General features: G+C 43.8%; 1 protein-coding gene across 1 annotated transcript; it reads right to left on the bottom strand.

Moving 5' to 3' along the window:
- Positions 1-6163: 6163 nt before the first annotated feature.
- LOC147998987 (disks large homolog 5-like) lies at positions 6164-10894 on the bottom strand. The gene is made up of 6 exons (XM_087595727.1): positions 10702-10894; positions 9509-9668; positions 8182-8325; positions 7381-7547; positions 6558-6663; positions 6164-6434 (listed from the first exon to the last, which is right to left on the bottom strand). Exons 1-5 carry the CDS (start codon positions 10826-10828, stop codon positions 6599-6601), a joined length of 663 nt encoding a protein of 220 aa, XP_087451853.1. The 5' UTR covers positions 10829-10894; the 3' UTR covers positions 6164-6434; positions 6558-6598.
- Positions 10895-13478: the final 2584 nt, after the last annotated feature.

Here is a 13478-nt window from a genome sequence, read left to right as displayed (position 1 = left end):
GAACTCAAGAAGTTAGACCGCAGGGAGACAAATAACCCTATTAAAAAATGGGGTTCAGAGCTAAACAAAGAATTCACAGCTGAGGAATACTGAATGGCTGAGAAAAACCTAAAGAAATGTTCAACATCTTTAGTCATAAGGGAAATGCAAATCAAAACAACCCTGAGATTTCACCTCACACCAGTGAGAATGGGTAAGATCAAAAACTCAGGTGACAGCAGATGCTGGCGAGGATGCAGAGAAAGAGGAACACTCCTCCATTGTTGGTGGGAGGCAGACTGGTACAACCATTCTGGAAATCAGTTGGAGGTTTCTCAGAAAATTGGACATTGAACTACCTGAGGATCCAGCTATACCTCTCTTGGGCATACACCCAAAAGACGCCCCAACATATAAAAAAGACACGTGCTCCACTATGTTCATCGCAGCCTTATTTATAATAGCCAGAAGCTGGAAAGAACCCAGATGCCCTTCAACAGAGGAATGGATACAGAAAATGTGGTACATCTACACAATGGAATATTACTCAGCTATCAAAAACAACGGCTTTATGAAATTCGTAGGCAAATGGTTGGAACTGGAAAATATCATCCTGAGTAAGCTAACCCAATCACAGAAAGACATACATGGTATGCACTCATTGATAAGTGGCTATTAGCCCAAATGCTTGAATTACCCTAGATGCCTAGAGCAAATGAAACTCAAGACAGATGATCAAAATGTGAATGCTTCACTCCTTCTTTAAAAGGGGAACAAGAATACCCTTGGCAGGGAATAGAGAGGCAAAGATTAAAACAGAGACAGAAGGAACACCCATTCAGAGCCTGCCCCACATGTGGCCCATACATATACAGCCATCCAATTAGACAAGATGGATGAAGCAAAGAAGTGCAGGCCGACAGGAGCGGGATGTAGATCTTTCCCGAGAGACACAGCCAGAATACAGCAAACACAGAGGCGGATGCCAGCAGCAACCACTGAATTGAGAATAGGACCCCCGTTGAAGGAATCAGAGAAAGAACTGGAAGAGCTTGAAGGGGCTCGAGACCCCTTATGAACAAGAATGCCAAGCAACCAGAGCTTCCAGGGACTAAGCCACTACCTAAAGAGTATACAAGGACTGACCCTGGACTCTGACTTCATAGGTAGCAATGAATATCCTAGTAAGAGCACCAGTGGAAGGGGTAGCCCTGGGTCCTGCTAAGACTGAACCCCCAGTGAACTAGATTGTTGGGGGGAGGGCGGCAAGGGGAGGAAGATGGGGAGGGGAACACCCATAAAGAATGGGAGGAGGGAGGAGGATGTTTGCCCGGAAACCGGGAAAGGGAATAACACTCGAAATGTATATAAGAAATACTCAAGTTAATAAAAAAAAAAAAAAAAAAAAAAAAGAGAGAAGTCTGGTGTAATTCAGATAGGTCTGAATTCATTTGTTACTGCATATTTATACCTTACCCCTTTTAATATTCTTTCTTGATCTGAGCATTTAGGGTTTTAATTGTTATGTGAATGGAGGAATATTTTCTGGTCTGCTCCCATCTGTCAGATTCTATGGCCGTGCTTCTCAACACTCCTAGTGCTGCACACCTGTAATACAGTGCTTCATGCTGTGATGACTCCCACCATAAAATTATTTCAGTACTACTTCATAACTAATATTGCTACTCTTATAAGTCATAATGTGCAAGGTATCTGATATACATTCTTTGTGAGTGGTCGTAGCCCAGAGTTTGAGAAACATTGCATTATATACATTTTTTTTTAAAGAGAAGCCTTCATCTAAGACGGTCCTGATGCAGGTGTAAGAGCAGAGACACCCTGACATAGTGACAAGTTAGCAGGCCCAAGGCCGCTTGCCTTAATGGCAACAGAGATTCCTGGGTAAAGGCACAATCTGAAATCACTGTCCCCAGGACATTTCTTACCTCAGTTTTTCCCCATTACACGGTGTGTCTGCTTGGCCATGTCTGTCCAGGAAGCCAGTCCCTGTAGTCTCTGATACAGACAGAATCCTAAAGGTGAGAATGTTTTCCCTCTGTTGGCTCCCAGTCACTTCTACAGAAGTAAGTTCAAATCACCCGTGGGTATATGTGTCTCTCTCCCATAATGTGTGAGACTTGAAATGTCATCCATTTGAGTTGACAAAAACCAACTCTCACTTCAGATTTACAGCTGACCAACACTTAGTTTCAGGAGAATGAAGAAGCTGGCCAGGCCTGCAGAGTCAGATCCCCTCCCTGCCTGGGACAATCCCACCCACAGTAGACTTCAGCTTCACCTAGCAGCTGTTATCAGAAAATCTGACCTTAAGGTTCTGAAGTCCACACATGCACAAACCCTAAGGTTGTTAGATGGTGGATATGGGGTTTTTCTCCAATTTAAAATCATTCAGGCCTCTTTTCTCCCCTGGGATGCACTTTGTTCTCTCAGGTCTGTTCTTCTCAGAAGTCAACTCTCAGAAGGGGCACTTTGCTCTAACTCCTCCATGGGACCCACCCAGCATTGTGACTGGAGGATCCTAAGGAGTTGTAGCTCTGAGCTGGGAGGGGGAGCTCTCACCCTGACATGGAGAAGCCTGTTTTCACAGCTGATCTGGATCTGAGGAAAAGGTGCTTTTAAAGAAGCCTGTGAAAGTGTCTCCTGCAGGAGAGCCCACCCTGCAGGTAAAGTCACACAAGACAGGGAAAAGTGGCTTCCCAACTTTACCAGGGCTCTCAAACCAGGGAGGGTAACTGATTTCAGAGAGTTTGAGAAAGGCCTCCATCTCCCTGAAAGACTTCCCTCAATCATAAGTACCACCACTACCCCAGGCTCAGCAAAGCCCTCCAGCTACCAGTTCCTGGCAAATGAAACCCAGTGTGGAGAATTGAGGATAACACTTCTAGGAAAAGGGAGACACAAGCCTCTGGGGGTCCTGACCTGGGGTCTGTCCCTCAGGCTCTCCTCACTTCCCCTAGGTGCCTAGGGCAGGGGCAGGGTCAGGAGTAGGGGGAGGGGCAAGTTCATGGTCAGGGGCAGGGTCAGGGGCAAGCAGTGACCTCCAGCCACAAGATAGGCTTTGGGTGCATGGAACAGGCAGCAGCAGAGCTCGCCCTGCCCTCCTTCTCTCTGGAGTGGGAAAGCATGGAGACCTGAGTGGTAGGGAAGAGTTGGGGAACTCACAGCTGCTTTTCCTCTGGCTGCAACTGCAAGTGGAGGGCGAAAGAAGCCAGAGAGTCTCAGGGGATCCCCCCATTTCCTGATTTCATTGTCCTTGTGGATGTCCAGGATGAAGGCTGTGCTTGGCTGGGCCAGAAGCCCCGCAGACAGGTAGAAGATGCACAACTGGCCTGTGACCTCCCTGGGCACCCACTGGGACCCAGCTCAAGTGGCCACAGACACTCACCAGGCACCCTGCCCCAGCCCTAAGCCTGTACACACCAAGGCCACAGCACCTCTCCTAGTCTCTCCCACCATGAGCACTCACCCTGGCACCCTGGCTGGCTTACACTCTCTGTAGGGAGCTCCTTGTCTGGTTTAGACACCAGGTTGATTATGGCCTCAGAGAAGGAGTTTGACATTGTTCCTTCTCTTTCAATATAGTGGAATAATTGAAGCACTACTGTTATTAGGTCTTCATTAAAAGTCTGATAGGATTCTGCATTAAAGCCATATGGCCTGAGATTTCGCTTTTTAATTTTTGGAGGGGCAAACTATACTGACTGTATCTATTTTCTTCTGAGAATTATCCATGTACCTTCCCAGATCTGTGTTTATGTTGGTAATTGTTATCTGTCTAGAAAATACCAATATCAAATAGATTTTCAGTTTTCTGGAGTAAAGGCCTCTGAGGTAAGACCTAATGGTTGTTGAATTTGTTCATTGTCTATTGTTAGATCCCCCTTTCATTTCTAATTGTGTCAATTTAGGTATTGTCTCTGGTGTGCAGTTTGTTTGAGGAAGGGGTTGCCTCTCTGGTTGATCTTCTCAACAAAAATACAAAAAAAGAAACAAAAAAAAAATAAAACAAACAAAAAACCCAACACAGAGTACTTGATTCTCTTGACTCTTTGTATTTTTCACTTTATTTGTAATTGACTGATTTGATTTGAGCCCTGAATTAATTTCCTGCCATCAAATCGTACCTGACATTCTATGGGATGAGGTTTGGCCTCATCTTGTTAACAGCAACATGTAACTTCTGAGCTGTTTCTGCTCTCTGTAGTGGTAATGATGTCAAATCTTACTGAAAACCATGCATAGCCTGGTTTAGGCTGTATTAAAGTAGCCCACCAATTCAGTGTTCCCTGCAAGGTGCCATGGGACAGCAGTAGCATGAGTCTGCATGCACCTCGACAGTTTTCATTAGGGACTACACACACACACACACACACACACACACACACACACACACACACACACACTTTACTGACATGGTGCACATTCTTTGCACATACAGAAGAAAGTGAGAAGTAATGAAAACACACCAATAATGGAATTGATGGAGGGAGCTGTGGGAAAGCTGGGGCTTAGAGTTATTTAAAGGCCCTGTGCAGGCTCTCCTTTTGTTGGAGGAGAAACTTCAAGTGCAATGTGGTTCTTTATTTTCTTTCTCTAAAGCACAGAGGGCTAGGGAGGAACACAGGGCTTTGAGCATGTTCGGCAAGTGCAGTCACACTGAATTAAATCCTAGGGCTGGAACCCTATTAATCTTCTACAGAATTACAGAGCAGCCTGGATGAAGACTCTCAGCTGAAAAGGTGGACATCTCAAGACAGGCACTGGACAATGGCTGACAGACTTGACTGAAGAGTGGTAATGTTTTGCTATCTCACAGGAAAAGAAGGCCCCTCCCACTACACTGTACTCTAAGGACAGTTTATTCAGGTTAGGATGACATGAACTATTGTCTCATGTCACAGATGTCAGCACAAAGTATCCAAGGTATTGTATGCCAATGGTAGCATTAACAGAACAAAGCACACAGTGTCATGAAGACATAAATCATGAGTTTGTGTAGCAAGACCCAGGCCTCTTCCAGGGTCTTAGATAGTAATGGAGAACCTCAAATACGGTAGTAATGTGATAGTGTGGTGTGAATCTAGTTACAACTAGCTTCTATTGTGACACAGATGACTCTTTTTGTGTCATGGTCAGCTTATAATGAATGACTAGACCCAAGCATGAGAATAACCAAATACTACATTTCTTCTCTAGCTGCTGAGCTTTTAAAAGCCCTGGGGTGACAGCAAGCTTTTGTGGACATTCTGGATTGGTGCTTGTGTACTTTAACTCTCTGAGTCACCTCCACTCTCAGTAAGTTAGTTCAATTCCATATTGGAAATCAATCACCTGGAAAAAATACATTCCCAATACGATCCCAGATTGGCCATGGAAAAAGGGTAGCTTGAACTGTCCCACCTAGGTTCTGGGCTTGCACAGGCCTCCTCTCCAAAAGAAACCTGTGTTCATAGCTGCAGGCTACATTCACTATGGATGCTCTGGAGGATCCTCCCTAAATGGCTCAGATTAAAATAATTTTCTTGTGAACAATCAAAAAACTGATTATGCCAAGCTGGCCTACATGAAGCTAGTTTCAGTTCTGTATTTTATCAGATGTGCAGAATACATGTGGTCATCATAGATAACAGGTGAAAGATCTGCTCTAATAAGGAAACTAAGTGATGCTGGAGGATGATCCTGACCCACACTGAGCAGTGGGGACACCAGAGCCCTGTAGGGATGCCTGACAACCTAACACGTTGAGCATGCACAGCTCAGTAAGTTCCCTGTGAACACACATCTCCTGAGATCTCTCTATTTAATTGGAGGTGATCCTGTCCACCTAATACAGCACCTCATGTGGAATAACAAAAGCCACCTGCAGGAGCTGTGGTGATGACTCACAGGGTAAAGAAACTGCTGCTCTCTCAGAGGAACCACATGGACCCTAACAATTGGGTAAAGTGTGTCATTGATTACATCACAATGTGTGTGTCCAAGACACAGCCACTTTCTCCACACAAAAGACACTATCACACTGGGTATCCCTTGGTGACTTTGAATTCTCTTATTAGCTCAGGCTCCATGGAACATGCAGAGATCCATCTGTAGCTGTCAGTTCTAGGTCCACAGGAAGGGACAGAACCCTTGAGTAAGAATGATGGTCTTAAGAGTCAAGAGATAGAATTCAATTTTTATTCATAACAAATACATTTTTACAACAAAACAGGATTAAAATGAATAAAAATATTTAAAAATGTTTGAAAGTAAAAATAGTAACAAGAACATATAAATATGAAACAACAAAAAGAAAACTTCAATTAAAATCATAACAAAAAAATTTCTAAAAGCATATTCTTAACGAACATTTAGAAGCACAGATGTATTGCTGTTTCTCCTCTAGCACACATAATGAAAGGTGGTCCCCCAAGTTGTTTCTCAAGTGCTGTTTTCTGAAGAAGAAAGTGAGTAAGACCTCAATCAGTCAGGCTGGCTTAGTGTTATATAAATTTGGTGTCTCTAAGAAATGACAAATTAACTCTGAGGAAGAATACTCATCCAAAAAATGTTGTTACCGTTCACGATGTTTGTCATCAGGGACTCCTGAGAAAGCAACTTATTCTTCAGGAAGCTCTCTTACTGGGGTGTCTCCAATTCCAGCTCTCTTGCACTTTCTGAGACCTGGGAGAGGAAGGCAGTTTTTCAGACACTGATTTGGTGTTGAAACGCAAGCCAGCTGTCAGAATGCTGCCTTCTACCACCTCAGTTCTATTGGACAATTAACATGGACCTTTTAACTGATATCATTGTTGCTAACTCTGTGGGCAGGGCAAAATCTCCAGCAAGCCTCACAGTAATGTGGGCTGCCAATATGGGACCCAGACTTATACCAGTGCAAACCAAGAACAGGGCAATGGGAAAAGACCTCATCGGGTTGCAGGAAGAAAGGAGATGTCCATATGTCACCAAGGTTAAAGCCAATGACAAGTACTAATTTGACATTTGCACTTAGTTCTTATCCCAGAAAGGTGCTTCCTACACAAGAAGTCACATGACCACTTGTCATTTGTCAAGAACCAAGAACATGTTCAAAACTCTACATAGCATCCAATCTATCACGTGCATGTGCAATAATGTGATATGTTATTGATCTGTCACCATTTCTATAATGCAGCTTCAAAAAGAGCAGCAAAATATACTTGCAAAATAATTCAGTTTCTGAAAAGTGGTTGGCTTCCCAGAATACTTGTGCATAGGCAGAGCAATGAACAATTCCATACATGAGGTGGTTGGCTGGTTGTGAGTGTAAATTAGTAAGGTGGTAGGAAAAAGCACAGATGTATCAAATTGGCAAATTTTATCAGATATTGTTAAGCTAACACAGCTACTCGTCCCTACCAGATGATGCTGGGTCTGGACGTTGCTGGTCTTTATCTTTCTTGCTGAAGTCAACCAAATATTTCTGGTTCAGTGCACACTCAAGATGTCTCTCCTTGCTCTCCTGCTTCAGTGGGACCAACTTCTTCCTACATGTGTTTTCCATCAGGAGCTGGCTGAGCAGGTTTCTGGAAATACAGTCTGCATAGTAAGATCATGCTGCCCCTTTCTCCCATTCCTATTCCCAAGTCCCACTAAGTCTACCAGGTCCCAGGTACCCATGAAGACTTAATAAAATACATCTTGATACATATAAGGCTGCTGCACAAACCACAAAGAGTTAATTCGGGGAAGAATAAATTGTTTGTTTGGCCGGAGCACCAATTAGAGTCCACATCTCTCAAAAAGAACATGGATCTTCATCTATCCATGAAAGCCCAATGCATGAGGGCAACATCAATTAGTAGTTGGCAAACACCCGCAAAAGAGGTCAGTAGAACCAAGGGAAGGTCATGCTAACCATGTGGTCCATGCACTGAGTTTTGTAAAACCTGGCATGACACGAGAGGTCCAGGTCAGCCTAATAATCTTCTGCTGACTTCAATCAGTGCTGTTCTATCTAGAGCCTTCTGCAGATGCCTAGACAATCCTGGGATGAGGAACAGTCTTTTATGGAACTGAAAGCTGAGTCCTAATGACCCTGGCACACTGATGTGTAAACAGCACAAGAGATAGAATCATAGCTGAAGACCGTCCAGTCCAGAACAAAGAAAGTCAGAAATGGCCATTCCACAGGTGATAGGCTTTCTGACCAGGACTTACCTAGAGAAGGTAATCTCCTTCTTCAGCTTATGGCTGTTCTCATGGATCACAGTGTTCTCCATCTCTAAGTTGTGCAGAATTGACATGACCGCCTCCTCCATTCTCTCCAGGTCTTCATAATATGGATTTGGCCTGAAGTGTGGCCTGGCCCCAAATGATAGAATCCAATGAACATCAGCATTTAGGAATATATGAGCTCAGGGTGGGTCCTGTACTACACCAGTCCTGGAAGGACACCTTCTGAATTCTACATATTGGATCTTCTTCAGCTTCAGAAACGTGTTTTTCTGCGTCCAGGACACCAGAATCTCAGCATCCAGATGGAGGCTTCCCTGACTCCCTTTGTTCAATCAAGAGGCAATCTGCAGTCAAGCCAGTTGAGCTATCAAGAGCCTAGGCCACACCTCTCCATGCTCCCCCACCCAACACAGCCAGAAACCGGTGATTTCTTTTCTCCTGTCCCGATAACAGACCATATATCAACACAAAATTATAATCTGCACAAGGAATACAAATAAACAGACAATCGTGGCCACATAGGCAAAGAAATGTGCTGTTGACAGTGGGGCTCCCAGAACAAAGCATTCACTTCACCATGAATGTGTTACAGGTAAATACTCAGGCTAAGAAATAGACTCCTATATTCCAAGTGTGGAGTGAAATATAAACATATAACAGTTGTGCATATGCATTTGGATGTATGCACACACAGACTCACAGACTGAGACACACCCACAAAAAAAGAGAAATGTAAACAGAGTTAGAGAAAGAGAAAAGCAAATATGGAAACAGAGAGCACTGTGAGAACCAGGAGAAATGCATGCACCATTGCTGTGTCCGAGGGGCTCCCACAGACACACAGACAATAACAAACAGGCCTGAGCCTGACAACTTCTATTCAAGCATTGAGATGAACAGTTTGGGACCAGGCCCCTCAGGCTGCTGCCTGTATCTTCCAGCACTCAGTCCCCTGCCTAGCACGTACAGAGACTCACCATAAACTCACTGCAATTACAATCTTGCAAAGCCACCTGATGTCAAGGGCTTTGCAAATGCACACTGGGAACTCATTCTCCCTGACTTTATCCCTGAATTCTTCATTCAGACCACAAATTCTGCTTTTCAATAAATGGAAGCAGACGAGTCCACTGTCCATCTCTCTCCTCAGGAAGGGTCAGGTTCTGAATCTCCTCTATATGGGAGGTGAGGTTTAGCACAGGGTGGTTAGGGAGGCACAGCTTTCTAGAACCCAAAACCTTAATAGGATAAGATGAAGGTGACCTTGCAGACCCAGGAATGAAACAAGAGCATTTGGAGCGATTCATACATGTTCTTCATGGATCTCTCTGTCAGAAACCTCAGGCGATCTCTCAGGTCATTTCTCTCCTCGGTAATGAGCTGCAGCTCTTTAATCAGCCTCTCCTTTTCCTTCTTGGCCTGCTTCTCGCTTAGGGCAGTGCCAGGGGATGATGTTTCTCTCCCAGCGTCTGTAGGTAGAAGAACACAAGTGAACCTGCATGGGGAGAATTCATAGAGTGTACATAGACCTCAGTGAGGCCTAAACAGGAGAACAAGCCTGGAACCCAGTGTCACTGCTAGGCGATTGGTCTATGCTTAAGAGGCCTCCTCAGTGGATCTCAGTTCTCCCACTACTCTATAGAGACCAAGAGATGTAAGCAGCCAGGTGTGCCCTATGCCGGACATCACGTGCTTACATGTACCATGGAGATGGCTTCTCCAGGATTAACATCAACTGACCAGGGTACAGCTTGGTTTCAGGACCCTCACCCCTGTGGTTTCAGAACTCAGATGATAAATTCACCATTCACAAAACTTGAGTGATTGGAGACACTCAGATGTCCTACCCTGATACTCTAGGCTAACAACTTTGGATTTAAAACACATTTCCAGGGAGGTCATGTTCAACAGACTTATCAATTCCCCTATATGAAATAACAAATGCCCCAGAAGTTCCAATAGGTTACAGGCTGAATCTTGGTCCACATGTTCCAAACATTTTTGGTATTTTAGAAACATGTGTGTAACACACAACCTCTAATATATAAAGCTAATGATGACCCTGCCAGTTAGAAGAAATCAGAGAAGGTCTAAGAACATAAGGTTATTGCCTGGAGCACAATCTCTCCCTGTTCTTACTGTCAGGTGTCCACTGTATTTAAAGAAGCAATGATAGTGAAATACATTGCTGCCCTGTCTAAACTCAGAAAAGGTGGACCCTCCATGACTCCTGATCGTGTTATTATATCAATGTAACCTAACAAATGCACTGTAAAAGTAAAGGCCAGAAATTCACAGTATAATAGCATTGGCCTTACCATATACTCCCTGTGGGGTTGGGGAAACTAAAGTTCTGAAATCCTGACTTTCAGGAATTGTGATGTTCATGGAAATTCAATTCCTTTTCAGATGCTCCAGTTGCTGTGGCCCATTGCTAGAAAGGTCAGCCTAAGCCTGCAGCCCCCCTGACAGGGAGCTCCAAATATACTGCCCAGAACTTACTAAACATTCCCCAGAAGTGCTGTCTCTGTCCATCATTACTTTGAGACGAAAGGCCAGATTCCTTCACTCTAGTCTGTCCACAATCGACGTTCCCCCTCCCAAAACGCTTGCGAAGACGGGAAAACATGTCTTAGGGTGTAACCGCCAGATTCAGACTGAGAGAAACTAGGGCACTGGTTGTCACTACAACACTGGTGACATCACAGAGGATGCCAGAACTCTCTAGGAGACAATAGAATGTCCAAGAAGGGACAGCTGATGTCATGGGGAGCAGACTTTCCCTCCCTGCTAATGTTCTCCCTGTACTGAGCATAAGCTGAGGTGCCCTTTCCAGGAGAATTTCCTGGGGCAGAGCCACTGAGCATCTCCTGCTTCCAAAGCCAAATTTTCCTCAAGGCTTGATTATAAAAAAACCTTAGTAATTCCTATGCATCTAAATGAATGTTTCCTTCCATATCTTGCCCCAAAATGTCTCACTAACTCAAATTGTCCTCATTCACCAATGTTAGCCATTAAAACTTCCTGAGATTTCACACCAGCTTGAATATGCAGTCAAAAGTTCTCCTGTCTCATTATGTACATGTGCTTTATATCACATCAAGAAATAGTCTGCATGGTAGGTTACAACATGCGTGTGTATTAGGGGAACACTCATGAAGTCATGTGCTTAGCAATCGACAATTGCCAGAAAATTCCTTAGGAGAAAGAGTTGAATTCTTTATGGTGCTAGGAAAAGTGTGGAGACCAGTTGGCAGAGGAAAATGCAATATTGGAGCCAGCAGTGAAGGGAACCTCATGCTGGTGGTGGGGTTCTCCTCTCTGCACCAATGTCGCCAAAGGAGCACTGCTCACAGGCCTGAGTAAGATATACCATGAGCTTCTATCAGAAAAATAAAATAGTCAAGAGATATAGGGGGTGCACAGAAAGGTCTAAAATGAGGCTATAAACATCATTAAGTGGATAGAGCAAGGTCCCAGCACCTGTACACTGGGAAATGGCCACCACACCAAACACAAAAGCATCTATCATAGTGAAAAATGAATACTTTACAGAATGCACCCACTAACACTGATTGATCACATCCGTAGTTCAAATTTTGGGGGCAAATTCATGGCCCTAACTATCTTTCTCTCAACTTATATACCAAAAAATAAGAGAGACAGAGAAAAGAAAAAGTCAAAACAAAATCCCAAGTTTCTCATATGAGGACTGCAGGAAGTGTTATATGGTAATCAGTTCTGATTAGACATTTTAGATAGAACAGTACATAGTGACCCTTGATGTGATGGGCCCTATATAAAGCTTTTTGCAATATTGGAATTTTAACAAACCTCATCCAGAACGTACAGAAGAGGTAAGGATGTGATCACCATGTCCTTGCTCTCTATCAGGTTATTTTTCTGTGTCCCCGATTGTCAGGCATAGAACAGCAACACTCTGAAATAGCTGGTAGACATGGGAAAACATGGCTAAAACTATAGTTGTGGGTTGCACACCTCAACTGTCAAAGGCTAATGCTGTCCTCACAGTCCTTGGAAGCCACTCTTGTAAGCCTATCTATTGGAAAGTGGAAGGAGGTTTATCTGAGCTCAAAGTGAACCTGGCCAGCCAGGGAGAGGGCAACATGGGATACTTGAGACCATGTCTAAAACCAGCACAGAAACCCACCGGCATTCAAAGCATCATCCACCAATTCTCGATTATCTACCATTCTCTCCCTACCAGTCGTTCAGTTTGGAATGGTAGAAAAAAAAAACTGGGACTGATCTTTCCATTCTAAGGACCTTGATCTCTCTTTCCTTAGGTTCACCTTAAGAGTGCATACAAATGGATATCATCATCTGAACATCGTAGTATTATCTACTCTGTATATGTAGCATAATACTGTGCCTATGACAATCTCAAGCTTCCTTGAGTGTTGTTGCCCCATCAAGAAGTGTGATGTACTGAGGCCAATCCCTAGGGATCCTTTCAAGGGATTAGAAGGAAGCCATCAGAGATACTCCACTTCTTTGTCATTAGATTAAATCAAGTTGACACAATGTGAACCTGGTGGGCTATTTGACCATGCATCTTTCTCACAACCCCTCTTTTCTGAGTTCAGTCCATGGCAGAATTCATTGCCCAACATCGTAGATATTTCTTTGTATATTTCCACAGAGCCAGGTTTCTTTTCTTTTTTTAAAATAGAATTAGTTGTAGTCAATCAACTGTTGCCCTATGTAAGAAATGATTAGTATATATTGTAACTTACCACACTGTATTTGTGTATACAAGTACATTATTGGAAATCCAGCATTACTGAGGAATTGGAAACCAGTGCTGTGGCCTTGCCTTTCTGTGCCTAGTCCTGGCTCACAGGCAGCAGGGGGCAGACCTTGAGGTCCTCTTCAGGGACAGAGTGATGGTGAATGGGCACTGAGCAGGCAGAAAAACACAGCTGAGGCAGCTCCTTTCAGATATCAAACACATCATCTCCTTCCCATCTTAAGGGCTGTTACTGAGGTCTTGCCCCCATACCTACCTTAATAGCAGCAAATTTGTTACACAGCAGCCAGCTCTTTCCTATTGTTCTGTAATACGCCTCTACATCATGGATGCCAACAAACAAACTAACAAAAAACAAAAAAACCTGACATTGAACTGTGTGGTGCAGGTCACATACCCTGTTATATTCTGTATGTTACGAGGTTTGTTAATCTTAACAAGTTCCCCAACTATGAGCTTCACATAGGACCCATTAGATTCAAGGAAAATAGGAACAATTATGTGTAAA

This window comes from Rattus norvegicus, chromosome 19 (genome assembly GCF_021556685.1).
Source record: "Rattus norvegicus strain SHRSP/BbbUtx chromosome 19, alternate assembly SHRSP_T2T, whole genome shotgun sequence".
Classification (NCBI taxonomy): domain Eukaryota; kingdom Metazoa; phylum Chordata; class Mammalia; order Rodentia; family Muridae; genus Rattus; species Rattus norvegicus.
This window is presented reverse-complemented; position numbering and strand designations above follow the sequence as displayed.